This window comes from Synchiropus splendidus, chromosome 1 (genome assembly GCF_027744825.2).
Source record: "Synchiropus splendidus isolate RoL2022-P1 chromosome 1, RoL_Sspl_1.0, whole genome shotgun sequence".
Lineage (NCBI taxonomy): Eukaryota > Metazoa > Chordata > Actinopteri > Syngnathiformes > Callionymidae > Synchiropus > Synchiropus splendidus.
Window position 1 is genome coordinate 26,905,479 of NC_071334.1, and position 18,502 is coordinate 26,923,980.

General features: G+C 44.4%; 2 protein-coding genes and 1 non-coding gene across 3 annotated transcripts; 2 read left to right on the top strand and 1 right to left on the bottom strand.

Annotated features, from left to right (window-relative positions):
• The first annotated feature begins 1,874 nt into the window (after positions 1 to 1,874).
• trnal-aag (transfer RNA leucine (anticodon AAG)) lies at positions 1,875 to 1,956 on the top strand. Its single transcript has one exon. It is a non-coding gene; the product is annotated as a tRNA-Leu (tRNA).
• Positions 1,957 to 2,080: 124 nt separating this feature from the next.
• polr3e (polymerase (RNA) III (DNA directed) polypeptide E) lies at positions 2,081 to 11,680 on the top strand. The gene is made up of 21 exons (XM_053853556.1): positions 2,081 to 2,216; positions 3,223 to 3,322; positions 3,399 to 3,449; positions 3,538 to 3,615; positions 3,681 to 3,796; positions 4,095 to 4,177; positions 4,333 to 4,440; positions 4,879 to 4,928; positions 5,005 to 5,124; positions 6,010 to 6,095; positions 6,199 to 6,243; positions 6,310 to 6,401; positions 6,614 to 6,734; positions 6,830 to 6,911; positions 6,987 to 7,046; positions 7,183 to 7,340; positions 7,408 to 7,469; positions 9,003 to 9,436; positions 10,738 to 10,815; positions 10,885 to 11,007; positions 11,075 to 11,680. The coding sequence occupies exons 2-21, from the start codon at positions 3,284 to 3,286 to the stop codon at positions 11,129 to 11,131; spliced, it is 2,043 nt and encodes a 680-aa protein (XP_053709531.1). The 5' UTR covers positions 2,081 to 2,216; positions 3,223 to 3,283; the 3' UTR covers positions 11,132 to 11,680.
• Positions 11,681 to 11,699: 19 nt separating this feature from the next.
• LOC128752394 (cerebellar degeneration-related protein 2-like) lies at positions 11,700 to 18,141 on the bottom strand. Its single transcript, XM_053853558.1, has 6 exons — positions 17,946 to 18,141; positions 16,924 to 17,036; positions 14,884 to 15,032; positions 14,669 to 14,821; positions 13,115 to 13,325; positions 11,700 to 13,031 (listed from the first exon to the last, which is right to left on the bottom strand). Exons 1-6 carry the CDS (start codon positions 18,025 to 18,027, stop codon positions 12,504 to 12,506), a joined length of 1,236 nt encoding a protein of 411 aa, XP_053709533.1. The 5' UTR covers positions 18,028 to 18,141; the 3' UTR covers positions 11,700 to 12,503.
• Between the last annotated feature and the right edge of the window lie 361 nt (positions 18,142 to 18,502).

The window sequence follows — 18,502 nt, forward strand, 5'->3', positions numbered from 1 at the left end:
AGAGCCACTCTGTTGGCATGTGAGGGGAAATAACCCCTCAAGATACTTCACCATCAGTAAAGGGACCCGTCACAATAAGAGTGGCACTGTTCACAATACTATGGCGACAAACGGGTTTTATTATGGAGAACTTTGACTTGATTTTGGATTATTTTAATATTGGGATGCACTATAACGCAATTCTTCAATCACTATATATATATATATATATATATATATATATATATATATATATATATATATATATATATATATATATATATATGGGAGTGTGATTTGATTAAAAAAAAATCTAATTAGAGAATTTGTGATTAATTAATCTCAACTAATAGTAGTTTAATGGTATAAGGATATTTGCCACAAGAAGCCACATTTTTCAATTTGAATAAAACATGATGGTGGCTATATTCAGGTTTTTCTATCGCCATATTTCAACTAAAACTCTTTTAATGTCTTGACAATATTTGTACAAGAATTTCAATTTCATAAGAATTTCAAATACATTCAGAGTAGTGGAAACCCTGGTAATGACCAGGTTTTAGTGAAAGGTGTAGTGAAAAACATCCCTGAACAAAAGCAAACAGATGCTTTTGTTTGCTTTTGTTCAGGGATTCCTCCATGTTTGTTGTTGTTGTTATCATCCTAGCTGCCACGTGTCTTGTGCATCAGTGTGACCAGTGGACCAGGAACTCCTGCACTGACAAAGGTTCCCTGTTGTCTGGAGAGCAAACTGTTCAATTAAATGAAATTAAAACGATTAAAGGCGATTAAAATATTTTTACGTTTTTTTTTTTTGTTGTTGTATGAAATAGCTCAAAAGAATAGTCCACTTTAGGTGAAAGTTCTGAGGAGGTCCTGAGATGTCATTTACACTATGTGTCAGTCAGAACCTTCAACTTTCCCATTGGACTGGTCATGAAAGCAATGGCAACAGTGAAGATAATGGATGAAAACAGTATAAACATCAGCTATTTTCAAGTCAACTTGGTGCTATGTGTCTTCCTAAGACTTGAAATTTCATCCAAACTGATTTTTTCCCTTTGAGACACTCATGACATTAACCTACATGCAGCACAGTGGCGCAGTAGCTCAGCACGACTCAGCGAGTGGGTTCGAATCCAGCTCGGCACCTTTCTCCTCAGCCTTTGACTTGTCTCACATGTTTGCATTGAATTACATACTGTAGTTTTCATTACATTACATGCACTGAGAGCAACATTTTATATATTACAGAGATTGATGTGGAGCGGTGAAGCGCAATTCCTGTCATTTCCGTGTCTTATTGCCATTTTACTCTTACAAACAGTGAGCTTCTGAGACTGTGCCTTAACTGGTGCCTGTGTCATGTCACCTGTGTCATGGTATGTTGCTGTCAGTCTTCTGTGTTTTTACTGTCAGTCGCTTGTGTTGTTTCACAGTTTCTAAGATGGGTGTTAGGTCATTAATGTGAACGACACTTAGTTCTTCTCTATCTTTGAAGTGTCTTTATGCTGAGTTAGATTCTATACACACAAAACAATGCACATTTTCTTACTCATAATGTTCAAATTAATACTCTACCGTGAATAATTCGTGCATTTTATGTGTTAACATACCAACACTTTCTAGCAAGGCAACTAGACATCAGGTAGCGTTTTCATTCACGTTCAAAAACATGTTAGAGTTTACATATACAAGGAAGAGACCAGGCTGAAGACGTGAGATCTCTACTGTGCCTAAGACATCGACAGCAAGAGTCGTCTGTGCAAGTGTTCAGTTGAGCAGCAACGCTCCATTTAGCTTGAACCGCAGTCACCTAGCACCATCTCGTGGCCACGCAATATTACCTCGTGCGCACGCATTAAATCTCCCCCGTATACCAATGGGTTGTACAGGGTAGCGTGGCCGAGCGGTCTAAGGCGCTGGATTAAGGCTCCAGTCTCTTCGGGGGCGTGGGTTCGAATCCCACCGCTGCCAACACTTTTCTTTTCTTGTCTCCTGTAACTTCACCAGGAGTTTTGGGGTGAGAATTGAGTTCAATAACCACAACCAAACGCCACAAGAGTTAAAATGAATCCATAATGTAAACTGTGGGATCGCGTCGCTGTGCATTATGGGCATGGGCTCCTCCCCACGTGCGACAGTGAACGCAAGCACCGCTATGAACGAGACAGTCTCTGACTCTGGACCTTCCACGCTCGGATGACTTGGCTTTCAGTGGGCGATCCACACTGCAGGTGAGAGCGCTTTCTAGTCTCGACTCATTCACCTGCTCCCAAATCACGACAACGACAATGTACGAGATAGGTTCGAGACTCAGAGCTAGCTCAGGCTAAGCTAAAGTTACTCGTCCATGCTGGTTAGACCGGTGTTTGGCTTGTTACTTTGCGAAACACTAAAGTGATATTCGTGAGTCATACTGCACATCTTATGCTAGTTTTACACGAGTTTATTCGTCATATGTATACACTCGAAATCACAAGGAACGTGTGTTTAAGTTGGCCTTTAAATGCTAGCTCGCTAATGTTGCTAACGTTTTACTTACTGACTTCATCCATACAGTAATACATCGACCAGTGTTCTTGTCTTTGCTTTATATTATAGTCTGGCTGAGCAGTGTCGAACTAAAGCCTGCTGTGGTGTTTCATTCTATTGCGTCATTCAGTCCTGTAAACGTTCTGTAGTCCAAATGCTGAGTGGGTCAGAAGAAATGTATCGTCCTGTTTAATCTAGTAAAACTGAGTGTTTGTGACAGCGAGTTCTGTTGATACAGAATCTATGTCAAGCCATCTATGTGTCTTAATGTATTGTCATAAAAAACATTTTGTTGTCGCCTCCTTTTTAATCGTAACCAAGCCAAACAGCCGGTTTGTGTGGTACACACTTTATTGTTAGACACCTGGATGACTAACAAACCAACAAAATAATGTACCACACCCAGTTTATTAAATGACAAACTAAGGTGACCACATTAAGGCTGGGGGATACCTTGGGTGTTGGGTGTTAGAATTCTGTTCCGTTGGCTTCCAGATTCAACAGATCACTAATATCTATATAGGAAGTGTTTCTTGCTTTAGCTGCTTGCATGGTCGAACCAACAACAATTGTTGGCTGTATGACCATTTTACAACATGATGATGTTGGAGATAACTTTAAATATTAGACATAGCTGGTGGTTAACTTGATTTGGTCTTACTTTTGTGAATGTCATGTATTAACATGATTGTAAAAATGATTGTTAAGGTTGGATCTGTGAGCTCCTCTGCAGCACCTGCTCTTGCCACTGCGTTCGGTCGATGCAAATATGGCCAGTGGGGAGGATGACGACCCAATTATAGAGGAGGTGCGTACCTGGCCCCAGAAAATTCCTACCTGTTATTGATTGTACTACTTGTCTTTACTTCTTTTTCTTCATGCAGATTGATGTGTACCTGGCCAAAAGCCTTGCAGAGAAGCTATATCTTTTACAGGTAATATTCATTTCAGTTACAGCCGTGTCTTTATCTTCAGCGATTTAATCAAAACATCACATGACTTTTCTATTGATCTCCAATCCAGTATCCAGTACGACCCTCCATCATGACCTATGACAATGTCAACCACCTGGCTGCGAGGATCAAACCCAAGCAGCAAAGGGTAACACGATTAGCCATTCATTCTGTCAAACAAACCTGCAGTGTGTAAATGAGTATTTTACTCAGGTGGAGTTGGAAATCGCCATGAACACATCAAGTCCTAACTATTGTCGCAGTAAAGGAGAGCAGATTGCACTCAACGTTGATGGGAGCACCTATGAGGAGAGCAACACTTACTCTGCGTATGTCTACCGTCATAAATCTGCCATTTGTAAATTCATTACTCTCAGAGATAATGGCTACCTGGCTACAAAGATTCTACCGTGTATTTATCATTTCCTATGTTTGCTGAGGAGTGTTTCCTTTTTTTTGGCTGACTGGTTCCATATCTTTCTCCAGACAAAAGTGAATTTCCACAACGTTCTAATGAATGTCAACTAGAAAATGAAACGTGGAATATTGACTGACATTCTTCTATTATTTCCAAGATAAAATAGAAGCTCTAATAGTGATGTCTTAATCTTCTTTTGCTCTGTACAGCAAAATGATGGACAAACAATCGTTCTCCTCCATCCAGGCCACAACCAACACCTCACGATACGCTGCTGCTGTCTTTCGAAAAGGTAATATATATATATATATATATATATATATATATATATATATATATATATATTTTTTTTTTTTTTTCCCCCTGTGTCCTTAGCCTCTGGTTGCTTGCAAAGCTCAGCCATGTTGATGTCATTGACCTTTGACCTGTATTCTGATTACATCTCAGGCGAGCTTCACATCACCCCTCTGACTGGGATCCTGCAGATGAGACCCAGCTTCTCTTACTTGGACAAGGCTGACAACAAAACCAAGGAGAGGGAGGCGGCCAATGAAGGTGACTTCACATGTGTCCCCCATAATAAGAGTGTGGTCTCATATTGTCAACACAGTTGAATAATGATGCAGTTAAAAATGAACAAAATGAATCTGGAAAATAACAGAAATATGATTGGTTTCATTGAAAGCCGTTTAGCCTTGGTTAAATTCATAGATAAACATCCAAGGTTTTACACAGAAGGAAAGTGATATATTTTCTTTCTTTTTATCTGTTTAGAAACTGGGTTTTTGTTAGATTCAAGGTGTTTTTAATGGTGTTATACATTTATTGTTGAGAAGGCAGCCGATGTTGAAAATATAATTAAGTATAATTGTTTTATATGATGCATCAAGTATGACCATTGAAATGAAAAAGAGAAAACATATCACATTTTGTTTGTTATTTCATTGAAACGATCCCAGTGACTTTACATTAAACAAATTCCCTCTGCTGCAGGTGGAGATTCGTCCCAGGACGAGGCTGAGGAGGAAGTGGAGGCAATAACGGTGAGATTTTTCATCCAGAACTGATCACTTGACTGTCCCTGAAGTGACCCTCCAAGATTCCTGATTCTGTCTTCAGGTCAGGTTTGCTCGTCCAGAGTCGGAGCAGGCGCGACAGCGACGCATCCAGTCGTATGAATTTCTCCAGAAAAAGCAGGCGGAGGAGCCCTGGGTCCACCTGCACTACCACAGTCTGAAGGTAGAGGGAGCATAACCTGGCCGACTGTCTTTTTTCTGTAGTCTAATGAGTACAGTGGTGCCTCAGTTTTCGAACGTCTTGGAATTCGAACAAAAAATTCGAGATTTTTTTGCTTCGTATTTCAAACGAAAATGCTGAACTCGAGCGCCCCAGAAAAAAGCCGGAAAAAACATAACGTGCGCGGACCTATCAGCTGACCCACGACGCGCTTTGTTATTGTGTATAACACAGCCACTGTATGCAGACGTGTCCCGTTAGCTACATTTACTGACTGTGTTTTCTTCATATTGAGGTGTTAAACCTTTCCTGTCTCCACACTGGACCGTGGTAGAGTGTCACAGGGAAGGTGCTCGCTCTCCACACCTCCGAGGCTGGAGCGCACACTCCAGGGTTTGATGTCCTGTTGTGGGCTGGAGCTGGGACAGGGATGAGGCGAGTCTGGGACAGAGCGTTACTTGGTTTATGACTTTGTCACAGCCAAACTGCACAGAAGCGCACATTCAGAGCTGGACACGCACCGGGCACCTCTTCACTTCTGGAGAGACGTCACTCACTCGGCAACCCCTCCCACATGCAGCGGCCACACACATAGAGGGACAGCGCACCTGCAGCAGACACTCTACATTCACTCCTACAAAAGCCTATTTTAAGGCTTGGAACGCATTATTTCTTTTTCCATTAATTGTAATGGGAAAAATCGATTCAGATTTTGAACAAATCGGTTCTCGAACTGCCGTCTGGAACGGATTGTGGTCGAGAACCGAGGTACCACTGTATTTGAAAAGTAAACATGTGCCAAAACGCTAAACTAAAATGTCATGTTGTAATCTTGAACTTAAATGTATTTGGCCTAAATTTTATCTGACTTCTTCAAATGCACTTCAGGACAGCCGATCAGAACATGAGAAACAGTACTTGTACTGCCAGTCACTTGACGCCTCAGAGAACTCTGAACTGGTCAAGACCCCCAAGTGAGTGAGAGCAATACAGCAAGAGCATTTTTTTTCTTTCACGAGCTGAATGAAGGCATCCAAGTAAAAGTTTGGAACTCTAATAGTTGTTGCAAATTCACAGAGAATACCTGGCCATGCTAATGCCGCCACTCTCTGAAGAAAAAGTGTAAGTATGACTGTGAGATGTATCTAAAAGAAGTTACCTGTAGTTTACATTTCTTTTCTCTGTCAGTGTGAAACCAGTTGGACCCAGTAATGTTCTGTCTATGGCTCAGCTCCGAACTTTACCACTGGCCGAACAAGTCAAGACTTTAATGAAAAATGGTGAGGATTTCAACTTTATTTCGTGCAGCTGCCGTTACTGTTCAGGCAGTTGATTATTTCCTCCACAAGAGAGCGGCAGAGTTTCGCTGGTGACCAGTCTCTTGTATACATGACTGGCGTTTTCATTGTATTTTTCTGAAGTTTAAGTTGATGTGCACTTTCTGCGGGTTCAAACGCAGTGACATTAACTTCTGCATTCTCTGTGTCTCTAGTGAAGGCCATGCCTTTCGCAAACCTGATGGGTTTGCTCGCTTCTGGCACGGACTCCACTGCAGTTCTTCGCTGCATCCAGCAGGTGGCTCTGCTGGTTCAGGGTAACTGGGTCGTGAAGAGGTGAGCACTTTGACTGTGTCTAACCTGTGATCATGTCCGTGTCATTAGTAAACCATCTAGATCAGTGATTTTGTTTTTTTCTGTTTTCCTCCTAGTGATGTTTTGTATCCCAAAAACACCTGCAGCCCTCACAGTGGAGTTCCTGCTGAAGTTCTGTGTCGAGGCAGGGACTTTGTGGTGAGGAGAATAAAAACCTCTGGTGCATTTGATTCATGCTGATGTTGGTGTGAAATGGTGTGGTCATGTTGTCAGATGTGGAGGTTCACTCTGGAGAGGTCACTGATGAGGAAGGAGGTCACATCCATCATCAAAGTAAGTGTCTGCTCCCCCTGAAGTTTCTTAAATCTGACTCGGTTTTTAGACACTATGAAAAAACTGCAAAACAAACCTCTGCATGATATTACGTCTCGGGTTTGAGTTAATTTCTGTTCTACTGCTGTTTTCTCAGCTTCCTCCTGAGGATGTAAAGGAGTTCCTGGAGCATGTGGCTGCACCTCGAGTCAACAGGGGCTGGGAGTTCCTGCTGCCCACTGATGTAGAGTTCATGAAAAAACATCCAGACGTTGCTCACCGACAGCACATGTTGTGGCTCGGCATCCAGAGCAAGTAGGTGTCCTCTGGGATGCGGTGCTCTCCATTCTGCGGTACTAATGGACTTTTTGTTCCAATGCAGGCTGGAGAAAGTCTTCAACTTCAAAAAGGACGACTTCCTACCGAAGAACTCTCCTCAACCAGGTGGGTGTGAAGGAGCCAGCATGATTGACGTTTCATTGTTCTGCCAGTGATGTCTCTGAATCAGGGTTGTGCCGAACATCCGGTGGCCAAATAGTAAAAATAGTGGCAAGTGACGTGATCAAACATCGTGCAGAATGATGGTTTTCACTTCTAATCGACAACACAATGTAATTGATTGTTGTTGTTTTTTTAAATACAAAAATTCACCACAAAGGTGAAAAGAGCTTTATGAGTCCTCTGGCGAAATTGTGGCAACCCACCCCACCTTTCTCTTAAGTGCCTAGAAAAATCTGGCAACACCGTCCTCCACTTTAGTGGTGCCTGCTCCATGATTCGCACCTGGTCGACTGGTCACTGAACAATAGCGGATCGACACGAGTCAAAATGATTTTGACTTTCTGACCCATGTGTCACACACCTTTTTATTTGATCATTTCTTTGTTGTCCATGGCATCGGTTCCAAACGTTGTCATGATTGTTTATACAGGAATTAAGTCGAAAAAGTAAGAGCTATTCTGGCGAAATTTTAGAATATGATTTCGATGACTGAATCATGTTTAACTTTGAAATATAAACAATATGCCTCAGAGCACATGCGCCAAGCCCCCCCATTCAATGCCGATGAGAGTCACGGTCCTCAGACTTGTATCGTCATCACATCCAAGATCAACATGATTTCATGTTACTTGGTTCGTTTCATGTTGTCATGACCTAAACTACAGTATGGCATGTATTTTGCGTATTATTCATCATGGATCGCTGTGAAGTCTATTTAATTCAATGGAGTGAAGATCTGACGCTCCAGTCTGCAGCGTGACTCGCACACAGACCTGGGCGACGTTATTGGTGGCGTGAGCCACGTAAAAAGTATATATTATTAAAATAACTTCTGCACAGATTTCTATCTGTGCTGCTCGATATTTGGGAGAGGGTCATGGTTAAATGTATTCATTTTAAAAATACATGCACAAGAGACATAAGCCGGCGAACCAGCAACCTTGTGACACACAGGAATGTGCTGTAGCTTCTATACTGCCGCTAAGTCACGTGATTAGCTGTTCAGGTGAGCCTCAGCCTTGTTTACCATACCTACACATTTGAAGGATGTGGCTCTTTGCGTCAGCAACACAGTGAAAAATGTGCCTCTTGGCCTGTGACTGGTTGGCCAGCCCTGAGCGAGAGCCTTCTCTTTACATTAAAGTAAGAAAAGCAAAGTTTGAAACTTAAAAATAAGGTAAAAAATATTCAGTCATCTGAACATTTACTTTCTTTGACAAGCATGTATGTAACCGTACTCTCCACTATTTATGCAGCATAAAAAATGAATCTTAACCCCATTGGATATTCGTTATTATTCGGGCAAGCATTTAAAATGTCTTCACAGTTTGAATTTGGTGCATCCCTTGTCTGAATTGTATTAAATAATTTCTTTCTGCTTCACTTTGACCTGGAGAGTGTTAGTGTTCACAGTTGTTCCAGTGTATTCCCAGTCAGATCCAAATTTCCTGCTGATGTGTGTGTCTGTGCTTCTAGAGCCTCTTCACGTCAGCGGGGCGCAGCGTCTGCAGATGGCTCAGGAACGCGCTCAAGAGAACCAGTCGTCTCTCCAGAAGGACCTGGATGCCAAGAGAAGCCGGGTAGCAGTCAAACAAGAGCCTCAGAGTGACCCAGAAGAACCAATGGACACGTCAGCGCCTTCCTCATCCATCAATGGTTCGCTCAACGGTTTCCCCGCGTCCCCCTTCGCTCACATTAATGGAGCAGCTGGCTCGCCCTCACAAGAGCTGCAGGACTTTGTGAGCGACACTTTTAGGAAACATTTTGTGCTGACGCTGAACGAGCTGAAGCGGCTATTCCACCTCCACGTGGCCTCCATTGCCTCTGAGCAGAGCGCCTTCCACTCTGTGTCGGACCACATGCTGCAGGACGCCGCGCTGCTCTGCCACTGCAAACAGATCATGGTGCCGGTGAGTGTTTTGAGGCCAGCTACGCAGTATTGATACAAAGGTGGAGTCAAGCCATTGAGCTAACATGTATTCTGACAAGGTGTTCTCCCTGTACTCTCAGCTTTCTGTAACCGTCGTTTTCGGGTGCCTTTGTTAGAGCAGGCGTCTCAGGTTCCCCTCAAGACCCTAAATGCTACACGATCCCCGTCCCCACCCCCCCGAGTGAGTGTCTTGGTCCAGCCTGCAGCCTTAAAGGTCCTGCTGTGTCTGTGTCGCAGTCCTGTTTATCCACTTCTCAAGAAGGGACCGGGATCAGACGCTGTCGTGTTCTTAGAGGATTTACGGCACAATGGGGGGCGCGGCACAGTGCCATCTTTCTTATGCAACAGATTAATGGCCTGGAAGCAAAGCTCATTACCTCCCGACGCGCTGGAACTGTGCGATTTCTGTAAACATTGTTTGTAAGCCGTTGGGCTGCTCCCTGGTCAGTGTACGCCAACGTGGCTCCCAATCGGATGCACGAGCTCATTTCAGTGTTGCGCTGCTGCACCGCTACATGGGCAGGCAGTCAATGGAACTTTTCACCCAACTAGAATTTCATCTTCCAAAGACTATTGTGACCAAGATCATTCTATTGTTCCACTTTTATTTTATTTCAGCCTTAGATTCTAATGGATTGGATTACAGGGTTTTTCCTCATCTCCTCGCGCCCCAAAAAACACAGGCGATTCAGTCATTATTTTGGCTAGAACCATCACGTTCAAGACCACCTCCATGATGTGATATGTGTTAGCAGTTTGTCAATGTCTCCACTTCTTTTTAATAGAGTTCGGTTTCAAAAAGAGACCATTATCTGAAGGCGCGGCGGCTCTCATTTTAGTCGTAGCTTTGCGTCGCGCTAGTGACCCTGAATTAATAGCAATTGATGACATTTTGATATTTGACACCAGATCCTGATTTATCCTGATGATTTTTAAACTTCGAATATCCTTACATCAGCACAATCGCATGTAGTCTCCATCGTGGATGTTCGAGTGGTGATCTGTAGATGTTTCCCATGTAAGAGTTAATATGCGATTGTTTTGTCTGTAATTAATCAAAATGAAGTTTCATAAATGTAGCATTGGCTGGTGTGAACTTTAGATTCCTTTTGCAGGGAAATATATATATATCGTTTCACATAAACACGTAAAAGCGGGATCCCTAACGTTGGATGGTTGCAGCAATAATGTTCCTGGACAAGAGATGCTCGCTACTGAAGCACGTGTGGTGCTCTCAAATAATCCATCTGTCTTGACTGTGAATTACCTGTGTGGTTGCAGTTGCCTCCTCAGAACGCAGCTTCTCCTGACCAGCTGAAGGTTTTTGGTTTGTGGGAGGCTGGAGACGATTTCGACAAGGTAGTTTTTTTGTGAAGCGTGTCTTCTGTGTGAACACTGTCGGTTAAACTGCGACTGTCCTCCCCCCAGCACCGTCGCCTACTGTTTGAAATGTTCACGAAAAACTACCGTATCAGGAGAACACAGATCCAGGCCAAACTGAACGAGGAGCTCGGAGACGCCCAGAAGGCCGACCTCGATCGTCTGCTGAAGGTGAGACGATTCAAGTGTGCTCCGTTGTCAGCACATGGCGGGCTTCAATGGTGACTTGTCTCCTCAGGAGTGCTGCAACAGTCAAGGAGGGATGTGGTACCTAAAGGGAACCCTGCAGTCCTGACCCTGAGAGCCTGCCCCCCCTGTGGGAGGGCAGACGACACCAGAGACGGTCTGGTCCTTGGTGTTGGCTTGAAACCACACGTTCTTCTAATGACTGCAGCATGTGCCAGATGCAACGGATGAAGACTCAACACTGGTCATCTCAAAAAAATTGGGATCATGCTTTAATTTTCTTTCCTTCTTAATAAATATGCACATTTTTTTACTCAGTAGATGAAGACGACTTGCTAACATTAGTCATAAAATTTGTTTTAGGATTATCAGTAGAACTGACGATTTCGGTTGTTTCAGCCTCGGATGAGTGCGTCATTGAATCATGACAGATTTTGTGGGTTTGTTTTTGGAACTTCATACGACGGAGAGAATATTATTTCAAACAAGGACCTGACTGACGCTCTGCCCTCTGGACCGGGTGATGTGTTTCCATGGCTACGGGAGAGCATCAGCATGTGCTGCTATCTAAAGTGCCTCTGCGACTTCTGGACACAAACTGCTAAATAGTGTCTGCGATGAGTGGAACTGTAAATAAACTGAAGATGACAAAAGTGCAGAGATCAATTCATGAAAGATAATGACACGGAACCTTGCGATTGCATCTGGCTTTACTACTTTATGGCTCAGAATTCGTCCATCAGACACAGAGCAGGTGCATTGTTACACACAAATTCAAGTCTATGACAACAGAACAGTCTCAAGTTTGCTAAAGTGCATTTTCACATTTACTACAGCAGCACCTAAACACTCAATTACAAAAGCAGACTACCAGGTCTCAGACACGTTTGGCTACATCCCACTCACCTTCTTTAACAGTCAAGTATAAGTTACAAAGTCTAGCATTAGCACCTTAACTCCTCTTTGTTTTTGTTCATTACACATCAGCGCACAGCAGACTGCAGCATTGCTTGTGATTTACCGGTGATTCACGCGACTAACTACTGTTGTCCTCTGGAAGAAGAATTGGAGGTTAAATAAGATGCTCTGAGTAGTACTTGTTGCATTGTCATCTCAGATTACATGGACATGCTTGAGTAAATGTGATGAAGATGCAGATCATATGTTGAGACAGAAGAAGAGGTGGTGTGAAGGAAGACACCGGCAGACAGGAAGCTGTACTCTCCTCCACACTTTTTTTTCAGTTCAACCGTCCACATTGACCAACCTGGCAACTAATGTTGGTCCTGCATTTGATGGTTTGAATCCAAGGTGCTGATAAACAAAAGCTCAGTGGACTTGGGTCAGCACCAGAGATACTTGTATGCAGCTGATGTTCCAAACATAGTTGGATAAGATGGCTTGGGATATCTTGGACGTCCACAGAGACACTGACTCGTGGGAAGACCAGGACGAGTCACTCTTTGATGGCTCTAATGGCATCAAGGCACCGGCCTCCCTCGGTTATGGATCAGGTCCTCTTTGGTTTTCTGAATGCGGGAAAAGATTTCCCTGAAGAGTTCCTTATACTCAGGCTGGTGGAAGTCGTCTTCCAAGTCCGACTTGTACGTGCGAGCAGGACAGCTCAAGGTTTGACAGCCATCCAGCTCATCATCCTGGCTGCAGCGGCGCAGCAGCTCGTCGTACTTCACCTGCAAGGCACTGTACTGGGCGTCCACTTCGTTGAGCAGGGAGATCCCCCGATACTTCACTACCTCGGCCCGGCGTGCGCACAAACACTCGTGATCCAGGACCCTGTCCGGAGAGTCCAGCGAGTCGGTGGCCTTCAAGAGTCGCTCCCTGCTGGAGTGCGTCAGCACCCAGGAGGGTTTCACCTCATCGGCGCCCTCCTCTGTCTGGAGCAGCGCGGTGGCCGACATGTTGACGGTTCTGCCGCACCTGGGAGACGACTCGGACTTCCAGGCGTGGTGCAGGTCCTCCACCTCGCGCTCCAGCTCTGACACACGGGCCTGAGTTGAGTCAGATCAGGTCTGGATCTGATTAGTTTTGCCTCAACCAATCGATTGCAAACAGCAAAGAAAATGCAACACACCTGACACCTCTCCATCCCGGCCAGCTGCTGCTCCAGAGTCTCATTCTCTCGGCTCAGCAGCGCCACCTCTCGCTCCGCCTGGTCTCTCCGAGCACGCTCGCTTGCAAACTGCATCTGGAGGTTTTGGAGAGAGTGACGCAGCGCTGTCTGAGCCTCCTCCTGCCAGGAGGCCTCCGGCTCCTCGAGGGGACCCTCCTCTGAGTCAGAATAGCTATGGAGTCAGAGCCACACAAACAATAAGCATTACGCTTCAAACTCTGTTTTCCCCAACACATGTCAACCACCTCCATGGTTGTAATTCCGAAGTACCCCACCTCCTCAAAGCTGCACAGCTCAACATCCATGAAGGACAGGCTCCTGAAGCAACAACAATCTTTACAGCCCGTGTGATTATATAACTCACACTGAACTGTTGCGTAATGTGAAAGCAAAAGCGTCTTCACTCATCAATAAACTCCATCATAAATCAGCAGGATTGAGGAGATTAGAAGATGAATCAGTCACTGCTCCAGATACTGAAGAGACTCCGACTTCGAACTTGCTCCCGCCAACGTCACCAAGTTCAGGTCAACAAGATTATCTTGGTCGTTTCCTGCCATCACCCACCAACGTCTACGCTTGTGGGAGTCAAATTGGATTACTCACACACACAAAGACAGGAATCAGGATTAGCGGACAAACAAAGCCTAAAGTATCGGCAGTAGTTCGACGGGTCGACAAGGTCTATGCCAGGGGCAACAGGGAGAACCACAGGTTGACTTGGTCAACATGTCCAGGTTTACATGTACTCAGCTATCAGGGCTGCCAGGCTAGAAGAGCATGTGGCTAAAAATAAGATGAGGATCAGCTCCTCCGAGTCTCCACAGGAAGCTGATCCTGAGAGACTGCCAGCAAACAAACGCGTTAAGAAACGTTGTAGTTTATCGGCACTGCCTTCATGTTTGGTTGTTGCTGACCAGCTGAAGGAGATGTTTTGCAGAGCCTGGGTGACCAGGCAGAGGTGTTGGGGGTAGTCTGTAACTTTGGTGGAAGGAGAACAGGAGGGAAGAGACTTCTTAGTATGGTCTATGGTCAGCCATGTACGTGGTTGTGGAAAAGTAAATTGACGTTCAAGTGAACCTGGAGCTTTACGTGGCGCAGCTAAAGATAGACATGGGGAGGTTTGGCACAGCTTTTCTGGATTCTTTGCTATGTTGCCAACAAGGAGCTCCAAGCTGGAAGACAGGGCCAAGACTGAGGCTGCCTGGCAGGACCTCTCCTACAGACTGGAACCAGGTACGCAGAGGGTGCCTCACACAGCGACTTGCTAAACATGGTTCTCTTGTTCTACCATCGTCATCTATTGAGACAACACTGAAACAGATCTTCTCTTTACAACAATGCTCTGGTCACCTTGGCAACGTGTTGCATCTGTTAACCATTGTCAATTGAAATCAAGATGAAAAGAAAAAAAATTGCTGATGCTATCCAAACCCACAACTAAAACCCAGTAGAGATCCAGGACTGTTTCTGATGGAAAACCGCAGTAGAGACGGCAACAAACATGGCAGATACCTGAGGGCATCCTGCAGCTCCTTCAGACAAGACACACTGCGAGCCCCCTGAGGTGTCGCCCGCTCCTTCTGAGGCGAGCTCCTCTTCATCTGCTCCACCTCGTGCTGCAGTTCGTCCACCTGAGACTGCAGCAGATCAACCGTCTCCATCAGCCTGCAAAGGCCACGCAGAGTTAGAGATGCAGCCCAGGCATCCTCTTCTCAACAGCGTCCTACCCTCGGATCTTCTGCTGCGCGGTGCGGTTGTCCAGAGACAGCTTGTGGTTGCTCTGCTCCAGCTCTCGGGCCGACATGTCCAGCTGTTCGTACACTTTAGCGTGCTGGTCGTTCACCTGCCGGAGTAGCTCCACCTGCTTGGTCAGGTACTGAGGAAGAGAATGAAGGTTTGTACAAAACCATGGAGGAGGTTGGTGTCAGATGTTCTAGTCCCATTTCCAGATAGATCCAAGCATCAAATTCTGCCCCTCTTCATATTGCAGATCATGAATTGACTCCACTACCAAAATGTTAATGACTCTGAGGGAAGGTGGCCGTTGCTATCACACGGCTCAATCCCCTAAAGAGGAACCATTCAACACAGTTGCAGCAACAACTAGAGAAAACATCTGTCTGCGTGAAACAAATCATTTCAAAGCTTGTTCTGTTGACACTGAATAACACCTGGAACGCTTTATCTTATCAGTCGCTGGTGCCAGCACATCGCTGAACGTCAACATAAACAGAAAAAAGCTGAATGTAAACGTCACCTGGTTCAATGACAAACCACCAGAGTGGGTGCAGAGTTCAGTCTGGATTTGTGTCACAGAGTATTTTCTGCTGCAGGTGAGAGACGAGGACACGCAGGAGGGGCTCGGCTGAAGGTGGTCCCATACACACAAGTCATCCAAGAATCACAGGATTTATCAATTAAAAACTCAATTTATGAGTCTTCATCTACTCCCTTGTGCCTGACGTTCTCCTCCAAACTGCAAAACCATTTAAGTTTACTGGACTCGCCTGAGACATGAGCTCAGTAGTTATGCAGGTGTTGTTACACAACAAGTAGCAAAGCTACCACTACAATTCAACATAGGAAAATTCAAATTGCTTCTTCTAACTTTGCTCATTTAGTTTCATGCTATCTTTGTCAAGAAACAGTGTGGAGTAAAAGAAAGCCGTTTGTTTACTTCAACAACCCAAAGCAATAGATAGGTTCAAAAACCTGCTAAAAGCACAACATTGTAAACATTACTGGTCCCTCTAGTGTTAATAACATCGGTAAGTTCAGTATACATATGCACTAAATATTCATTTTGAAAAAAAAACAAAAACAAAGAAAAAGTCTACTCAACCAGAGTAAACAATATCAACAGATGGTTCAAGTGAATCCCAACAAGTGTGTGTGCTCAACTGTGAATGGGTGACTGTCCCCATCTATAAACTCCGTTATCTTTGTTATTCCATTTGCTTTCACTCCAATTCATCAGCAAATATCTTTCGCCCCAGCTGGACTGAGTGTGTGCAAGGACGAGGAGCTTTCGCTCCTGAGGCAGCTCCTGTCTGGGCCGGAGGACGCACTTCAGGGTGTTTGAATTTGAAACAATTAATTCAAGTGGCAGTATATCCAGATTTCATCTATTATTTTTTTTCTAAAAAAATAAAAAATTGGACGTAAAATAAAAAGTAATTCAATTTTGTGCTGTCATGAATCAAACACACTTGGTTCCGCATATGTTCAGTAAGTTATGACAGGGAAAGCAAGAATAGTAATTCAGCTGCAGCACTGGTCTACACTGTGTTTTGATGCACGGCTGCAGCTAGAGGATATTTCCATGGTTCAACAGACACCGGCAAAACGATGAGTCAGCAGGCATCTGATGTGTACGGGTTGACAGAGTATTGTGTTGTTGAAATGATGCACCTCGCTTTTGTCTTTGATGTGTTCATTTTGAAGTGTTCCCAAACTTTGTCAATTTCAGTCCCAGTGGTCCCACAGCTGCGGCCATTTCTAACCCTCACGCTAGAAAGTCCACACATGAAGCTGCCTGCAGCTAATCTAACGGTCAACAACAGTTGAAGTAGTTTCTGTTCTCACACTCTGACACCATAAAATATCTCCACAGAGGCAGCATTTTACCAGCACACCGTGTTGTTTGCTCACATCCTTTAACCACACTGTGTCGATGCTTGGCATGTGTTTGATTCAGCACCAGACACAACAGACGTTACAACACCATATTGTCTGGTAACAAGACACATTCACATGTTCAGCTGCACCTCGATCTCCTGCAACTGCTCCTGGTTGGTGGAGTACATCTGCTGAAGTCCTTGCTCCAGCTCCCGGTTCCTGTCCAGGAGGTTCTTGCCCAGTTCGGCGGCAAGCTGCAGGTCTGAGGGAGAAAAAGTGCGGTTAATATCCAGTGACTTTGATAAGGAACTAGGAAGCAAGGAAAGAAGGAAGGAAGGAAACGACGGCAACTCTCGTGTACATACATACAATATATACAATCATGTCTCCAGTGTCATGGGACATGGAAATCTGACATATGTCAGCTATAGTCACATCATTAATAACAGAATTGACAATAATAATAAACATTCCGTTTTGCAAAAACACCTCACCTTACAAGAGAGAGTTCAGTTATCACTCCTGTAGGACATTAATGAAGGCAGTGTAGGAAGCAATACTGAAACACTAGGGTCTGAAGAGGTCGAGGTCAGTCAGAAATTGAGAGCGACTGACTAGCACTTAAAGTCAGACTGATGGTGTTGGAACCGTGAGCACCAGGCAAAAGTGCAGCACCTGCCATGTGCAAGGGAAGTTGCCACTAAACAGTGGATAGTAGCGCTGCAGGTGCTCATCTCATTACATGACATTACAGTTGGACGATTGGACCCTGGATGCACAGCTATATCAATAGAACCAATGACTTTGATCAACTCACCAGTTCAGTCGGTTTTGAGGGGTTTTGCTAGCAAACTAAACATGGAGCTTAGTGGACACTTTTCGGTCCGCGGACTGGACTTTAAACACCCTGCAGTGCACGATGAGGCTAAGAGTCCGGGTTTTATTCTAGCTCCACTTTGTGGAGCACATGTCTAATAGTCAAGTCATTTCAAGAGCAATTTTAAATAACATATTTAGAATCCCGAGGAGGAAGAATTGACTCTGACAAAAGGACCACAGATTCACACACACGATAAATTAATATTATAACGCATGAAAATCAATACATTCGGCGCCCATAAAATCTCTCTGGAGTCTGAAAGCTATCGGAGACAAAGGAGTGGATCGGTACCATGTTCCAGGTCCTGCTTGTCGAACCACGGCTCTTCTTCTTTCAGCTCGAATTCCTCTTCCACGATCATGTCGGTCCGCATTCTGTCCTCCACAGATCCCGAAATCCAAATCTCGCCTACAGATTCATGACAGGGTGGTGGTCGTTAGAGGACGCTGGAGTCACCGCGTCTGCTGCCGGTACCGGTGACCACGAACCGCCGAGCGCACACCAGCGTGATGAAGCGCAGGTGCGTAGGCTGCGTCACTCGACACTGCCGCACTGGACATTCAAAATAAAAGCATGGCTTTCTGGCACACGTTGTCACAAAATCTATTTTATTTTATTTACAACACAACAATATGGTGAGTATTTTAATTCCAGTACGTTTTTTTTTATGCAGCAGCTATTATTGCCTCCTATTAATGCAACACAAACATATCCATCAAGGCAACATCACGCCACTAAAAAAAAAGAAAAGAAAAATATCCAAACGCAATATACAATACACAATATACAATATACAAACACAACACATAAATCTTAAATATATATATATATTTCATTTTCAGATGGAG